The following is a 13,042-nucleotide window of genomic DNA, read 5'->3' on the forward strand; positions in this document are numbered from 1 at the left end:
TTTTTGAAAATACTAAAATAATGTCAATTTGTTTGAATTGAAAAAAATGAACACTTTGTGGAGACGATTGTCTATCCTGAATAAATCCTCTAAAATACTAAAATCATCTTCATCATCAGCAACTTTAGTAAAATTAAATTCGGGAAGGAATAATTTTAGTACATCATCCAACAAAATTCTCTCAACACAACAAAATAATGATAATAATTATACAGTTTTAAGTGTGGATACATCGGGACTTGTTCAAGAGACTTACGATAGTACAATAGTCAAAGAACATGAAACTCCAATGGTAAAACATTTAAAAAACAAAATTAAAGGAGCAGGACCAATTTCCGTATCAACATTTATTCAAGAAACATTATTGAATCCAATTTATGGTTATTATTACACTGCAAAGAAAACATCATTGGACAATTCAAAACAAAATGTGATCGGAAGAGAGGGTGATTTCGTTACTTCACCAGAAATTTCTTCAGTATTCAGTGAAATGATTGGATTGTGGTGTGTAGATATGTGGACAAAATTAGGAAAGCCAAAGCAAATAGAACTTGTTGAATTAGGTCCTGGTAAAGGTACTTTAATGCACGATTTATTGGATAGTTTAGTTCAATCTAAAAATTCACCAACTATTGATGCTTTCAGACAATCTGTAAAGAAAGTTACAATGTGTGAAGCTTCAGAGGCTTTAAAGGAGGTACAAAAGGACAAACTCAAGTCATTTACAGAAACACACGAATTTAATTGGATTGACAGATTTGACAAGTATTCTGACTTTGATAGTAATATGCCTGTACTAATTATTGCTCATGAATTCTTTGATGCCTTACCTGTATATCATTTTGAGGTGAGTTTTAATTGAGAAGTTGAAAATTTAATTTTGGAATAGTACACTGAAAGAGGTTGGATGGAAGTATTGGTTGATATTGATGATGCAAAGGATTCACCACATCATTTCAAGTTTGTATTATCACCAGGACCAACAATGGCAACAGCATTTGTTAACTTGGTTGAAGGAAAGAAGGATGTTGGTTCTATCAGAGAAGTTTGTGCAATGGGTATTGGATATGTTGAAAAAATTGGTGAAATTTTGAACAATAGAAAAGGTGGTTCATTAATTATTGACTACGGAAATGATTATCCTATGGGATTCACCCTTCAGGGTATTTATCAACACAGGTTTACTGAAACTCCTTTGGAAAAGCCAGGTGAAGTTGACTTGTCTACTTTTGTTGATTTTTCAAGTTTGAGGAAGGCAGTTGAAAAATTCAAAAATGTTAAGGTTTATGGACCTCAATACCAAGCAGACTTTTTACATCAAATGGGAATGGATGCAAGATTTGCCAAATTACTTCAAAATCCAAAACTTTCTCCTGAACAAGTTACATCAATGATAACAGCTTATGAAAGATTAACACACCCAACTGAAATGGGTCATCACTACAAGGCCATGGCTCTTGCCCATTTACCATCCAACAAGCTCACAGCCACAGGTTTCGATATTAATCTCATTCCAAAGAGGGAAGCAACCCCAAACATGAAATCCCAAAGAGTTGCCCCAACACCAACCATTATTCATGGTAATAAGGAGGGTGAAACATCTAGAATCAAACCATCTGATAAGAAAACTGTTCCAGCTGATGTTGGTATGTTCATATAAATCAATGACTTTACAAAATTCATCCAAATATGTTAATTTCTGTATGCCATTCAATTTTGGTCATAATATTGTGCTCTGCAGTTTCTCAATGATCTCACAACTAAGCAAACAACAAACATATCATGTGAACATCTAGCTGTTGCATTCCGAAGCATATCTATCCGTTTTAATGTCCTAATATTGTTGATCTTGATTTCTTTCATGCTTTGTTCATCTCTATGGAAATTTTCCTTCCCTAACCAAAACAAAAGAAAATGTCCTCAGCAGCCAAATCAACAACAACCTCACCAAGCACTGCCACTCTTCCACAAAAGAAGGAAAGAACTGGAGCTGGTCCACAATCAATGTGGTATAAATCCTTTATAGTATTTATCTGGTATTTCGGATCATCAGTTGGATTTGTTGGATTGTTTGCATTGTTAGCCTATTATTATGAACATTATTACTCGAAGGGAATTGTCAATCCATTCGAATAAACACCATCCATCATCATTAAATAATTTTCCCTTTATCACCTAATTCCTTCTCTTCTGTAATAGTATGGATCATCTTTAACGGTGATCAACAAATTCAAATTAAATAATTAATTTTGTAATTAATAAAGTCTTGATACTACATTCCGTTTTGATATTGAAAAAATTAGCAGTAAACACAATTACTACTACTCTCATCATTACAGAAATCATCAATTAGATATTTTGTGAATTTGAAATAATTTTCGTATCGATTTGAAATTGCACAAAATCCTTCAAATTCAAACTGGATACACTGGTGTGAAAACAGAAACAAAAAAACAAACAAAATGGAAATCACAAAGATTAATGATTATATTTTCAAAATTTCTAATCAAAAGAGACAAACAAATGAGACTGATGTTTCTTTCGAGTGGTTCATCTTGAGAATGGATTATTCGAGTGCAGAGACAGATGGCTTGATTTATTTTGACTTTCTCGTGAGAAATCAAACATTCCTCAAAGTACACCTTCCTCACTATCCGAATGAGGCCTATGAAAACTTGAGCTGGAGTGTGAATAGAATGAAAAGATTATCCTCAGCTCACAATTACTTTGTTCTTGTCAAGAGTGAACAAACACCTTCCTATATTGAAAAGGTAAATCAATCAGAACCTGTGTTTGAATTCTTGAAGGATAAACTCACTATTGGAGTTTGTGGAGGGTTTACTGGTGGTAAGACAGAGTTTGATTTAATGGAGGTGGGTTATGCTCTCGATGAAAAGTTTCAATCTCATGGTATTGTTTCCAATACTTTAAAATTCATTATTGAGAAGGCCTTTAAAGAAGTTTCCTCCCTAAATCTCATCAAGCTCGTATGTAATGACTATAATGTGAAGAGTGCAGCTGTTGGAAAGAGACTGGGTTTTACATTCAATGAGGAAGAATCTGAAAAGGCAAGTAAGGAAGATAATGTAGCTCTCCATTGTTTCACAATGACCAGAGAAGAAGCAACCAAACTCTTCCAATTGTGAAAGCAATATTTTCTAATGAAAGCATTAAACAAGGCCATTATTAAATTTTCCTAAATTTCCCGCCTTGGAGAATCGTTACATAATTTTTTAAAAAAAATGCAAAGATTTCTCGCTCGAATGATTGGTGCTCATGATGAAACTCCAGAACATCACACACCAATGTCCAGTGCCTCTGAGATGAGTGACCACTTCTCACCAGATTTTAACTCCTTCCTCGATACCGTTCCTTCCATAAATTCCAAACATTCTGATTCATCAACTGCTGCCTATCCCATCACATCGAAACAGAACCAATTGGTTGTGAATATAGGATCTGTTCCATCATCGAATATACAATCATCGACCACTGCAGCTGTTGCTCCAATCAGCATTGGTACCAAACTCTTTGACTCGAATGTGAATGTTATGCAACCATCCGATTTGGAATGTCCATCAAACTTGAGAACAGGAGCTTTTACCTTTGATCCATCTTCATCAATTGTTAGACCTGCTGCTGGAGTGGCCACTGTTCAAACTGATGATCTTTCCAAGCTATTGGCTCAACATTCTAATAGTCTAGTACACAATCAAACAACTTTGGAAACAGCCATAACACCAAAGAGAAATTCACACAATTTGGATTCTTTATTATTGGATAGTGAAGATTCAATATCTCAATTTAGTGTGCAAAGTAGTTGTAATAGTGAAATGACAAGATCTACCAAAAGTAAAATGTCAACTAAGAGTATTCCAAAAACTCCACTTGGCACTTCATCAACACGTAAAAGAGAATATTTGGCACTCACTAATAACTTTAATTCATTCTATAATGGCATGATTGAGAATCAAAATACTATTCTAAATGCACTTTCTGAAAAGAATCAAGAAATCATCTCTGAAATTGCTCAATCGAGTCAATCCATTAATGATATGGGATTTAAGATTAATGATTTTGTTGCTCAACAAGTTGGTTGTTTGAAATTGGATTTGGAAAGGGAAATTTCTCAATTACAATCCATGAATAATCAAGTATTACAACAATTAATTACCAATCAAACTCAACTCATTTCACAAATTCAATCCCTTAATCAAACTGCACAAACTAACCAAGAAGAAAACAAAAACTTGAAACTCATGCTCTCTGGATCCATCACTATTGCCATTATTGGATTTTTGGCACAATTTATTGTGAATAAATCTTCAAAGAGTTTGTAATTCTTTGAAGCACTTGCACATTGTAATTCAATTTGCTTTGAGAAATAATTTTTATTTAAAATTTACAAAAAAATGTTTAAACAAGTGCTTGGTTTCGGAAAGAGGAAAGGTTAATAATAATTCATTGGGAAAAATTGTAGGCTTGAGATGTTTTAGTACAAGAAATAATTTACTATCATCAAATCAAAAGAGAATTTTGTTTTTTGGATCGGATTCATTCTCACTGGAAACACTCAAGTTATTACATTCGGAATTTGTAAAAACCAATGAAGCTGATTTGTGTGTTCTTTGTCCACCTGATAGAAAGACAATTAGAAGAAATCAAGCCGAATATAAGGAATGTATTGTCAAGAATTATTGCATGGAAAATAATATTGATTATTTCCATCCGATTGAAACTGAAAAATCACCAGAGGAGAGAAAGAAAATTCAACGATTGGATATTACAGACATTCCGAGAGAGGAACGATTATTTGGAGGAAATCAAGACAATTTTACTCCAAGCTTTGATGTTGGAGTGGTTGTGAGTTTCTCTTACTTCCTTCAGAAGGGATTATTGGATCAATTTAAAACAAGGGATGGTCAACATTCTACCATATTTAATATTCACCCTAGTTTATTGCCACGTTATAGAGGACCTGCTCCTATTCATCACGCCTTACTGAATGGAGATTCAGAGACTGGTGTCACAATTATGGAATTGGATGATAAGGAATTTGATATTGGTAATATTGTAAAGCAACAAAAATTCAACATTGAAAAAACAGAAACATTTACTCAACTTCATGATAGGTTGGCAGTACGTGGGGCTGAAATGATGATTGATACAATTCGTGCATGTAATTTTGATTTTACAAAAGTACAAAGAATCAATCAGGAAAATCTCACTAAAACCATTGCTGCCACTAGAGCTAAGAAGGTCAACTTTGCTATAGGTGAAATTTCTCTTAAGGATGAAAACGTATTTACCATTTACAATAAGTGGAGGGCTTTGGAGAAAATACACGTCCCATTCCAAAACACAAAGATTTTACTGAAACAATTAGATTATCCAGTAATTGATTCTTCAGAGGATAATACTCCAATAGGAACATTATATATTGATAGCGACAAATCTCTTTCACTCAAATGTGTTGGTGGTAAATTGAAAATCAAAGCTTTACAAATGGAAAATAAGAAGGAAATGTCAGCAAATGATTTCATAAACGGAAATAGAGGAAAACTACCAATGAAATTATTGGCTTAATTTATAAAATACAGATGTATGTTACATGATAGAGTTTTTGATAAGATCGCACCTAGCAGACTCAAATTTCATAGTCATTTCAATAAGTTGCTCCTCCCTTTTGAAGAGCTTTGTTTCTAAATCTTGTTTGGCAAGCAACAGTTGTTCATACTTATCTTCCAACTCAACATCTCCTACGTGTTTGTTGTTTTCCTGATACAGGTCAAGAAATATCCTAAAGGAATCATTTTTCTCCTTTTCAAAGTGACTGCTAAGAATTGAATTTTTTGCTTGATCGAGTAATTGATCTTTTGTCACTCGCTGGTGTTCTAATTGACTCAGTAAGCATTCAACATTATCCTCGGTTTCCTTATTAATCATTTTCAATTTTTCAAACTTTTCTTCTGATGCTTTCAATTTTGCTCTCAACAATTCCAACTCCTTTTTTAGTACTTGAGTTTCACTACTATTCGGTGATCGAGAGGTTTCTCTTCTAGGTCTCATATCCACACTGTGCGATATTAAACTTTCCATCTTTTCTTGTTGCTCCCTTATGTCTGATTCTCTCTTCTTGATTATTGTTTTCAACTTTTTCAACTCTTCCTGTGCCGAGAATAAGGACGTGGAGAGAAAAAAGTTTTCCTCCTTCTGACAATTTAATAGTAATTTCATATTATCCATTTCTCTCCTTAATTTTGAATTATCATCTCGGAGAGTTATAATTTCCTCACTAATTGATCTTCTCCTTGTTTCAGGTTCCAAAGTATAACCTTCAGATTGTCCCTTCTTAGAAGCCCATTTGTTATTATTCCTAATAGGTGAATTTGATGATCTACTACCACTGCTATTAGATGAGGAACGAATGGGAGATGTTTTATAATTCCTGATGGGGCTATTAACTTCTCTTGTTATTGAATTGGGCACGATCTTACCTCGTGGTGTGCTACTAGGATTTGATGAGTGGGATTGATTGAGAGAGGAATTATTGCCCCGAGCAGATAATGGAGCTCTAGCTATTGCTGATGATGAAGATGATGAGAAGGAAGAGCTCTCAATGGTTATTCCAATCATTTTTTAGTTATTTTAAAAAACTAGTCGTTAAGGCGCCCTTTTTTGAAATTAATGTGGCGCTCGTGATCCTTAATGATTCTTAGTTTTTAGAAAATTTTGAAAACTTAGAAAAGTCAGGATATGAAATTTGCATTTTCTTAATTTCGAAATAAATTTCATCAAATTAATTATTAAATAAAAATGTCATCATCAACCACAGCAACAACTCGGTTTAAATCTAATGAACGTTATAAAGATTCTAAACAATTGGCTGAATGGTTAAAATCTTCAACTAAATGTCCTCCTTCTCTTGTGGAAAGTACGTAAACGTTTTATGAAAGTAATCAACAACATCATCATCATAAACTCTAAAAGAATTGGAAGAGTACGGATTGGATGAATGGACATTAATGAGTATAAATGATGAAAATCTATTGATGGAAGAGTTGGGAATTAATAAATTACAAGCTAAAGCCCTGATGAAGGTAATAGCTGACAGTGGAAATGGTAATAGCAATACTGAACAGAAAAATTCATCACAACAACTTGAACAAAACACGAGTCAACAAGCAACAAGTAATGTTGACAACATTGGTGAAGAATTGTTGAGGAATAATACGAATGAGAATGGAAATCAGACAAGTGATACTCATCAGCCCAGTAGTTCTACCTCTACAAATATAGCATCTGCACCCAATTCTTCAGAGGGTTTATTTATTGAAATGGGTAAGTCTGATTTGCTCATAATGTGAAATAGGTTGACCAACATATTAAATAGGAGGATTGGATGATGGTCTAACCAACGAGCCATATACTCCAATTGAGGAAGAGGAAAATGCAGCTAATGACGGAGACAATGAAGCTCAAACAAAACTAGGAGATCGATATTACTCTGGGGATGGTGTCGAAAAATCGTTTGAAAAGGCATTGGAATGGTATAGGAAAGCAGCAGCTCAAGGAAATACTACTGCTCAATTTCATATTGGAAAAATGTATGAGAAGGGAGAAGGAGTTCCCATATCACCAGAAAAAGCATTCGTTTGGTATAAAACAGCAGCACAATTAGGGGATGCAGCAGCTCAGCATCAAACAGGGAAAATGTATTTTTGGGGATTTGGAGTTGAAAAATCAAATGACTTGGCATTTGAGTGGATATCTAAATCAGCCAATCAAGAATATTCACACGCAGAATATGATTTGGGAAATTTATATTATGAAGGAAATGGAGTTGAACAATCACTTACAGATGCTTTTAAATGGTATGAAAAGGCAGCTAATCAAGGTGATGCATATGTACAAAATCTTATAGGGGCCATGTATCAGGAAGGTGAAGGAGTAGCTCAGTCATACTCAAAAGCATTTGAATGGTATGAGAAAGCAGCCAATCAAGGAGAGGTCAATGCTCAATTTCATTTAGCCCTACTGTACCAAGAAGAAGGAGTTCACCAGTCATACGAGAAGTCCTATAACTTACTGGAGAAATTAGCTAGTTCCAATGATAAGGATGCTCAAATTGCCTTAGGTGATATGCTTTGTGAGGAGGAAAGTGTTAGAGAAATGGCCATTTCATGGTATGAAAAGGCAGCCAATTTAGGGAATGATGATGCTAAAATCAAACTAGAAGAATTGAAAAAGAAGAGAAAGAGGTTGGCTATAAGAAAACCAAGGAGAGGCAGAAAAAGAAAATAGGTTCACCTTATAGAAGTCTTGATTTAAGCGAACAAACATTGTTTTAATTGCACATATTAGCTATTTGCTATTCAGCTAAAAAGATTATTGTTTGCAGACTTTTTATTTTAATAAACATCTCAAACAACTAAGAGAACATAGATGCAGAAACTTAGATGATTATGACATGTTAATATTTGTAATTATAGTAATTTAGAATGACGTTTAAGTTAGTTTGTTCTTTCAAATTCGAATCTCCCAGTAATAATAAGCCTTAATAAATCACCAATACAATGTGAAAGAACTTATTAGTAAAAATCTTTTTCAAAGTTTGGTAAATTTTAAGATCACACTCCGAAAATTTAAATAATATTTAAAAAAAATGAGTGGAGAAGTAGCAAAAGCACTTAATCTTGTCAAACAAAATCTTGTTCAAACATTAAAGGTAGATATTTTGATAATTACATCCGATGGAAATATTTAATTTTGGATCATTTAGAAATTAAATAGAGGAGAAAATACATGCCGATTGGTTGCTGTCAGCAAGACAAAACCTGTGGAATTAATTCAAGAATGTTTGGATGCTGGACAATTACATTTTGGAGAAAATTATATTCAAGAAATATGTGAAAAAGCACCAGTAATGTCAAAGGATATTAAATGGCACTTTATTGGACATCTTCAATCAAACAAAATTAAACAACTTGTAGAGAAAGTTGAAAGTTTATACATGGTAGAAACAGTTGACAGAGTTAAAATTGCTCAAACTTTGGAAAAAGCTTGGGCTGCTACTCAACGTGAAAATAAGCTTAACGTTCTTGTTCAAATTAATACTTCAAATGAGGAAAGCAAATCTGGAATTACAACAGTTGAGGAATGTGAAGAAGTTGTCAAATATATTCAAGGTAGGTGTTATTTGTTTTATTACCAACCATGAAATACCAAACTGTTTCTGCCAAAAGAACAATGTCCACATCTTAGTTTTAGAGGTCTGATGACAATTGGAAGCTTCGAACACAGCCAAGATCCAGAAAGAAATCCTGACTTTGAAAAATTAGTTTGGTTCAGAGACGAATTATTGAAAAAGATGGAATCTTTGACAAACATTGAAAACTTTGAATTGAGTATGGGAATGTCACATGACTATGAAATTGCCATCAAGTATGGAAGTACCAATGTTCGTGTGGGAAGCACAATTTTCGGTGCCAGAAATTATGCAAACCAATAAATTATTTAAAGTATGAATATTTCACTTTCTGTTGTTCTGGTTGTGAATCATAGAATGGAAGAGATCTCTTCTTTGTTGAAGCTACATCCTCATCTTGATAATCTTCATACTCAACCACTACATCTTGATTTTGTTGTTGCTGTTGATACATGTATTGTTGTTGGGCATATTGTTGTTGAGCTTGAAGTTGAGCCTGTTGTTGAGCTGCATACATTTCTTCATCAGATTTAAGAGCAGAGTCTTTCAACATTCTACAAAATGATCTTAATCTTCTATACTTGTTAGTAATATATTCTATTAATAATTTCCAATCTTCATCCTTCTTTTCAAGAACAAAATATGATTTAGTTGATAAAATCAATTGAACAAATTTCTTATATCCATTAACTCCAGCGCTACTTTTGAGGGTAATTTGGAAAAGACCCTTCAGACTTGCGTGAATTTGTCTCATATAGGCGTGGAGATGAGGATCTAATTGTGCAATATATTCCATTAATATCTTTCTTTGTTCTTGAAGTGCAGGATCTTCAGTTTCAATTTCATCCATCTGTCTCAATACAGTTGTAGTTGTATAAGAATAATAGTAAGAAGTTTCTTCCATTGGTGTAACTGGAGGTATCCATGATACATATCTCAAGAAAATCATTACAGCTTGTCTGTCTTGGATATTTTCGTTTCTCAAAATATAGGCATAAATCTTACCCAAAAGAATATTTGCTTGTATGACTGTTTCCTTTTGGTTTTGGTGTGAAATGGCTGCATAAGACAATAAATGCAGCACGAGTTGCAGATATTCACTATCAAAATGAATATATTGATCTGTTTCTGCAAGAATGTCTTCAGTAAAGTGCCCAGATTCAGTAGGATCAGATGTTATGAAATTCAAATGATCTATTCCTGTCACTCCAACAAGTTTGACGGCATAAGCAATAACTCCACCAATGTTGGCTGGAGTAACAACATCCAAAAGTGATCTAATTATTTCTACAGTTCTGTTCATGTTTGGATGTTTTTCCACTTCTTCCATTTGTTCCATGAATAATGAAAGAAGATTCACTAATTTTTTGGCTTCTGCATCCTTTCCTTCCTTGTCCTTGATTCTTGCCAAATGTTCAAAACATTTTCTCAAAAAGGCTTCTTCCTTTGGATTTTCTCCAAAAGCAGAAATGTCAGCACCCTCGTTTTTAATTCTGAGCTTCTTTTCTTCAAAGAGCTCCTCAAGTAATATTTCAACGAGTGGTCCTTCCTCTTTGGCATCTGTACAAAATTGTTTGACTTCATCAACTAAATCACTATTTCTCAAGGAAAGGAGAACAACATTTTTAAGTACAAATATTAATCCAAAGCCAAGCTCTGAATTTTCTACCAGCAAATTGTAAACTTTCTCGTTCATATCCAGCACAAACTCTTCTTCTATCGATTCTACTTTCTTATTTACAAGGTTAGTCACATATGATGGTACTCGAAGATAATTCACTAAATTGGATTTTTTCCATACTACTTCCAACTCCTTTTCAAATTCAACAATTTTTTCATTAACTGTTGGTTGAGCATCTTCATCTCCATTGTCATCACCAACTGAAAAAGTGGAAGGTGCTGGCGTTACTATAGTGTTTGCATTATTTTTGAAATTTGTTTCTATTACACATTCCGTAATTTGAAGGAGGATTTTGGCCTTGAAATCTAAAAACTCCTTTTTAGTTTTCTTTTTGCTTTTCTTTTTAGCTTTAGGTTCTGTTTGTTGTAATAGATAACCTAAAATTTGTTTTATCAGTGTGGAATCCAGCTTTCCGTCCTTCATAATTTTAGGTTTAATAGAGGCATCATCCAAAAACTTCATAGTTTTAGATTTAATGGTTTGTGATGAGAGTTCATCAAAAACCCTCTTATTATCTCGCAAAGCAATTTCTTGTACACCAGACCAAAAAACTTTGCCTGTATATGTTTTCCTTGTTAAAACACTTTCCTTTTCGAACACTGTTACTGTTGGAACTATATTTTCTATTGATGATGGTTGTGTTGTGTTTGGTGGTAAGTTGTGTTGTTCCTCTGGTTTTTGTTCAAACAAGAAGATGTCATCATTGTGGTCGTTTACCTTTTCCAGCAAAAACAGGCCACTGGTATCATGTGATGAATTATTCACTAAATTTGAAGTATTATTACTAGCAAAAACATCCAAACTTTCACCCGATAACATAACCTCTTCTTTATCACTCTTTCCAAATAACAAGGAACCATTACTAGCTGCTATAGAAGAGGTATTCAACAACTCTGTTGGAGGTTGATGCTCCTCTATCTTTATCAAAGAAGGATCAACACTCGGTGATGAAGTAAAATCATTCTCCAAACTAGTTGTATGTTGTTGTTGGTGTTCAGTATCGCTCATTTTTTTTCCATATTTTTAAAGCAAGCGGTTGAATCGTCGATCTTATTGCGCTTGAATTGTTGTGCTCCACCAACTCCTCGTAAATCATCAGCACAAGGACTTTTGCTAATATTTGATGAAACAATAGTACTCAATACTCAATATTATTATCCACATCAAGGAATTAATAGGGTATTTGAAAGAATTTAAAAGGGAATATTTAATAATTTATTTTGAAAAATCATTAAAAAATGTGCTTGTTCGGAATTGAAAAGATTACTCAAGGAATTGCCTCTTATTGTTCATCGTTGAATGATGTGAGAGCTGTGGGCAGTGTTTGTAAATCGAGTCATCAAGCAGTGTTTGTATCTAGTGGATCGGAGAGTGTTATTTGGAAAGTACAGTATGATAGAATTTCCAAGAAGGCTTCATCATTGCCATCATCATCGGGTAATAATGAAACATTTAAATCTAAATTAATGAAATTGGTTATCAATGAAAAGTTTACCAAAATGAAATCGGTCTTCTCTGCAAAGAAGGGTCAATATATTCTCTTACAAGATATTGAATTTCCATCAAAATTTACATTGTTGGAAAAGAATTCTTTATTATTAGTGGATCAACTCTTCACCTTTTTAAATGTCAATAATAAGAATAAGGGACATGGTGATAGAATTTCTAAGTGTTTCCTTGTGATTGTTAGATGTTTGGTTGCTGTGAGTCAATTCCACTCTTCGGAAAAGTTATTGGATTTATTCAAGAAAGTGGTGAACAAGTTTATTGAATTATTTGGATCTCAATTCCATGATTCATTGGTGGATTTTGCTCCAAAACATAAGCCAAGATCTGTTCCAAAGGAAAAGGCCCTTGCACTCATCATTGAATTGGAACAAAGTGTTGTAGGAGTATTATCATACTTGATTCTTGTTGAAAAACTCAATTCAGCAAATCACAAGGCAGGTCTCTTCTCAAATTTATTGGATTATCAGGTTAAAGCTCAAAATGAAGAGTTAAAGTCCACTTTGTGGAATGTATTAGTAGAGATTTTCAATAATCATGCATCAACTCTTGAAATTCTGAAGAAAAAGGGTTCCAAAGATATCATTTCAAATTTATCAGTGGAAAGTGACGAAAAAACCAAAATATTGAGTGTATTCAATTGAGTT

The 13,042-nt window shown here is 33.6% G+C and overlaps 7 protein-coding genes across 7 annotated transcripts; 5 read left to right on the plus strand and 2 right to left on the minus strand.

The window, feature by feature from the left end:
* Positions 1–51: 51 nt before the first annotated feature.
* Positions 52–1,682, plus strand: NAEGRDRAFT_80425 (uncharacterized protein). The gene is made up of 2 exons (XM_002674975.1): positions 52–847; positions 890–1,682. The coding sequence occupies exons 1-2, from the start codon at positions 290–292 to the stop codon at positions 1,658–1,660; spliced, it is 1,329 nt and encodes a 442-aa protein (XP_002675021.1). The 5' UTR covers positions 52–289; the 3' UTR covers positions 1,661–1,682.
* A 780-nt stretch (positions 1,683–2,462) lies between these two features.
* On the plus strand, positions 2,463–3,146 carry NAEGRDRAFT_69714 (uncharacterized protein; the record flags this gene model as incomplete). The annotated part of the gene is made up of 1 exon (XM_002674976.1): positions 2,463–3,146. One exon carries the CDS (start codon positions 2,463–2,465, stop codon positions 3,144–3,146), a length of 684 nt encoding a protein of 227 aa, XP_002675022.1.
* A 96-nt stretch (positions 3,147–3,242) lies between these two features.
* NAEGRDRAFT_69715 (uncharacterized protein) lies at positions 3,243–5,586 on the plus strand (the record flags this gene model as incomplete). The annotated part of the gene is made up of 2 exons (XM_002674977.1): positions 3,243–4,313; positions 4,426–5,586. The coding sequence occupies 2 exons, from the start codon at positions 3,243–3,245 to the stop codon at positions 5,584–5,586; spliced, it is 2,232 nt and encodes a 743-aa protein (XP_002675023.1).
* A 21-nt stretch (positions 5,587–5,607) lies between these two features.
* Positions 5,608–6,636, minus strand: NAEGRDRAFT_50490 (uncharacterized protein; the record flags this gene model as incomplete). Its single annotated transcript, XM_002675052.1, has 1 exon — positions 5,608–6,636. One exon carries the CDS (start codon positions 6,634–6,636, stop codon positions 5,608–5,610), a length of 1,029 nt encoding a protein of 342 aa, XP_002675098.1.
* Positions 6,637–7,094: 458 nt separating this feature from the next.
* On the plus strand, positions 7,095–8,304 carry NAEGRDRAFT_50491 (uncharacterized protein; the record flags this gene model as incomplete). The annotated part of the gene is made up of 2 exons (XM_002674978.1): positions 7,095–7,341; positions 7,394–8,304. The coding sequence occupies 2 exons, from the start codon at positions 7,095–7,097 to the stop codon at positions 8,302–8,304; spliced, it is 1,158 nt and encodes a 385-aa protein (XP_002675024.1).
* Positions 8,305–9,512: 1,208 nt separating this feature from the next.
* On the minus strand, positions 9,513–11,897 carry NAEGRDRAFT_50492 (uncharacterized protein; the record flags this gene model as incomplete). Its single annotated transcript, XM_002675053.1, has 1 exon — positions 9,513–11,897. One exon carries the CDS (start codon positions 11,895–11,897, stop codon positions 9,513–9,515), a length of 2,385 nt encoding a protein of 794 aa, XP_002675099.1.
* Positions 11,898–12,127: 230 nt separating this feature from the next.
* On the plus strand, positions 12,128–13,039 carry NAEGRDRAFT_69718 (uncharacterized protein; the record flags this gene model as incomplete). The annotated part of the gene is made up of 1 exon (XM_002674979.1): positions 12,128–13,039. The coding sequence occupies one exon, from the start codon at positions 12,128–12,130 to the stop codon at positions 13,037–13,039; it is 912 nt and encodes a 303-aa protein (XP_002675025.1).
* Positions 13,040–13,042: the final 3 nt, after the last annotated feature.

The sequence above is a fragment of the Naegleria gruberi genome, assembly GCF_000004985.1.
Source record: "Naegleria gruberi genomic scaffold NAEGRscaffold_36, whole genome shotgun sequence".
Classification (NCBI taxonomy): Eukaryota; Heterolobosea; class Eutetramitea; order Acrasida; family Naegleriidae; genus Naegleria; species Naegleria gruberi.

Bases quoted from the DNA above. Each gene is read 5' to 3' on its own strand.
- NAEGRDRAFT_80425 (XM_002674975.1), top strand. From the start codon at position 290: ATGGTAAAACATTTAAAAAACAAAATTAAAGGAGCAGGACCAATTTCC. The intron at 848-889 runs GTGAGTTTTAAT...ATTTTGGAATAG, and splicing joins TACCTGTATATCATTTTGAG to TACACTGAAAGAGGTTGGAT.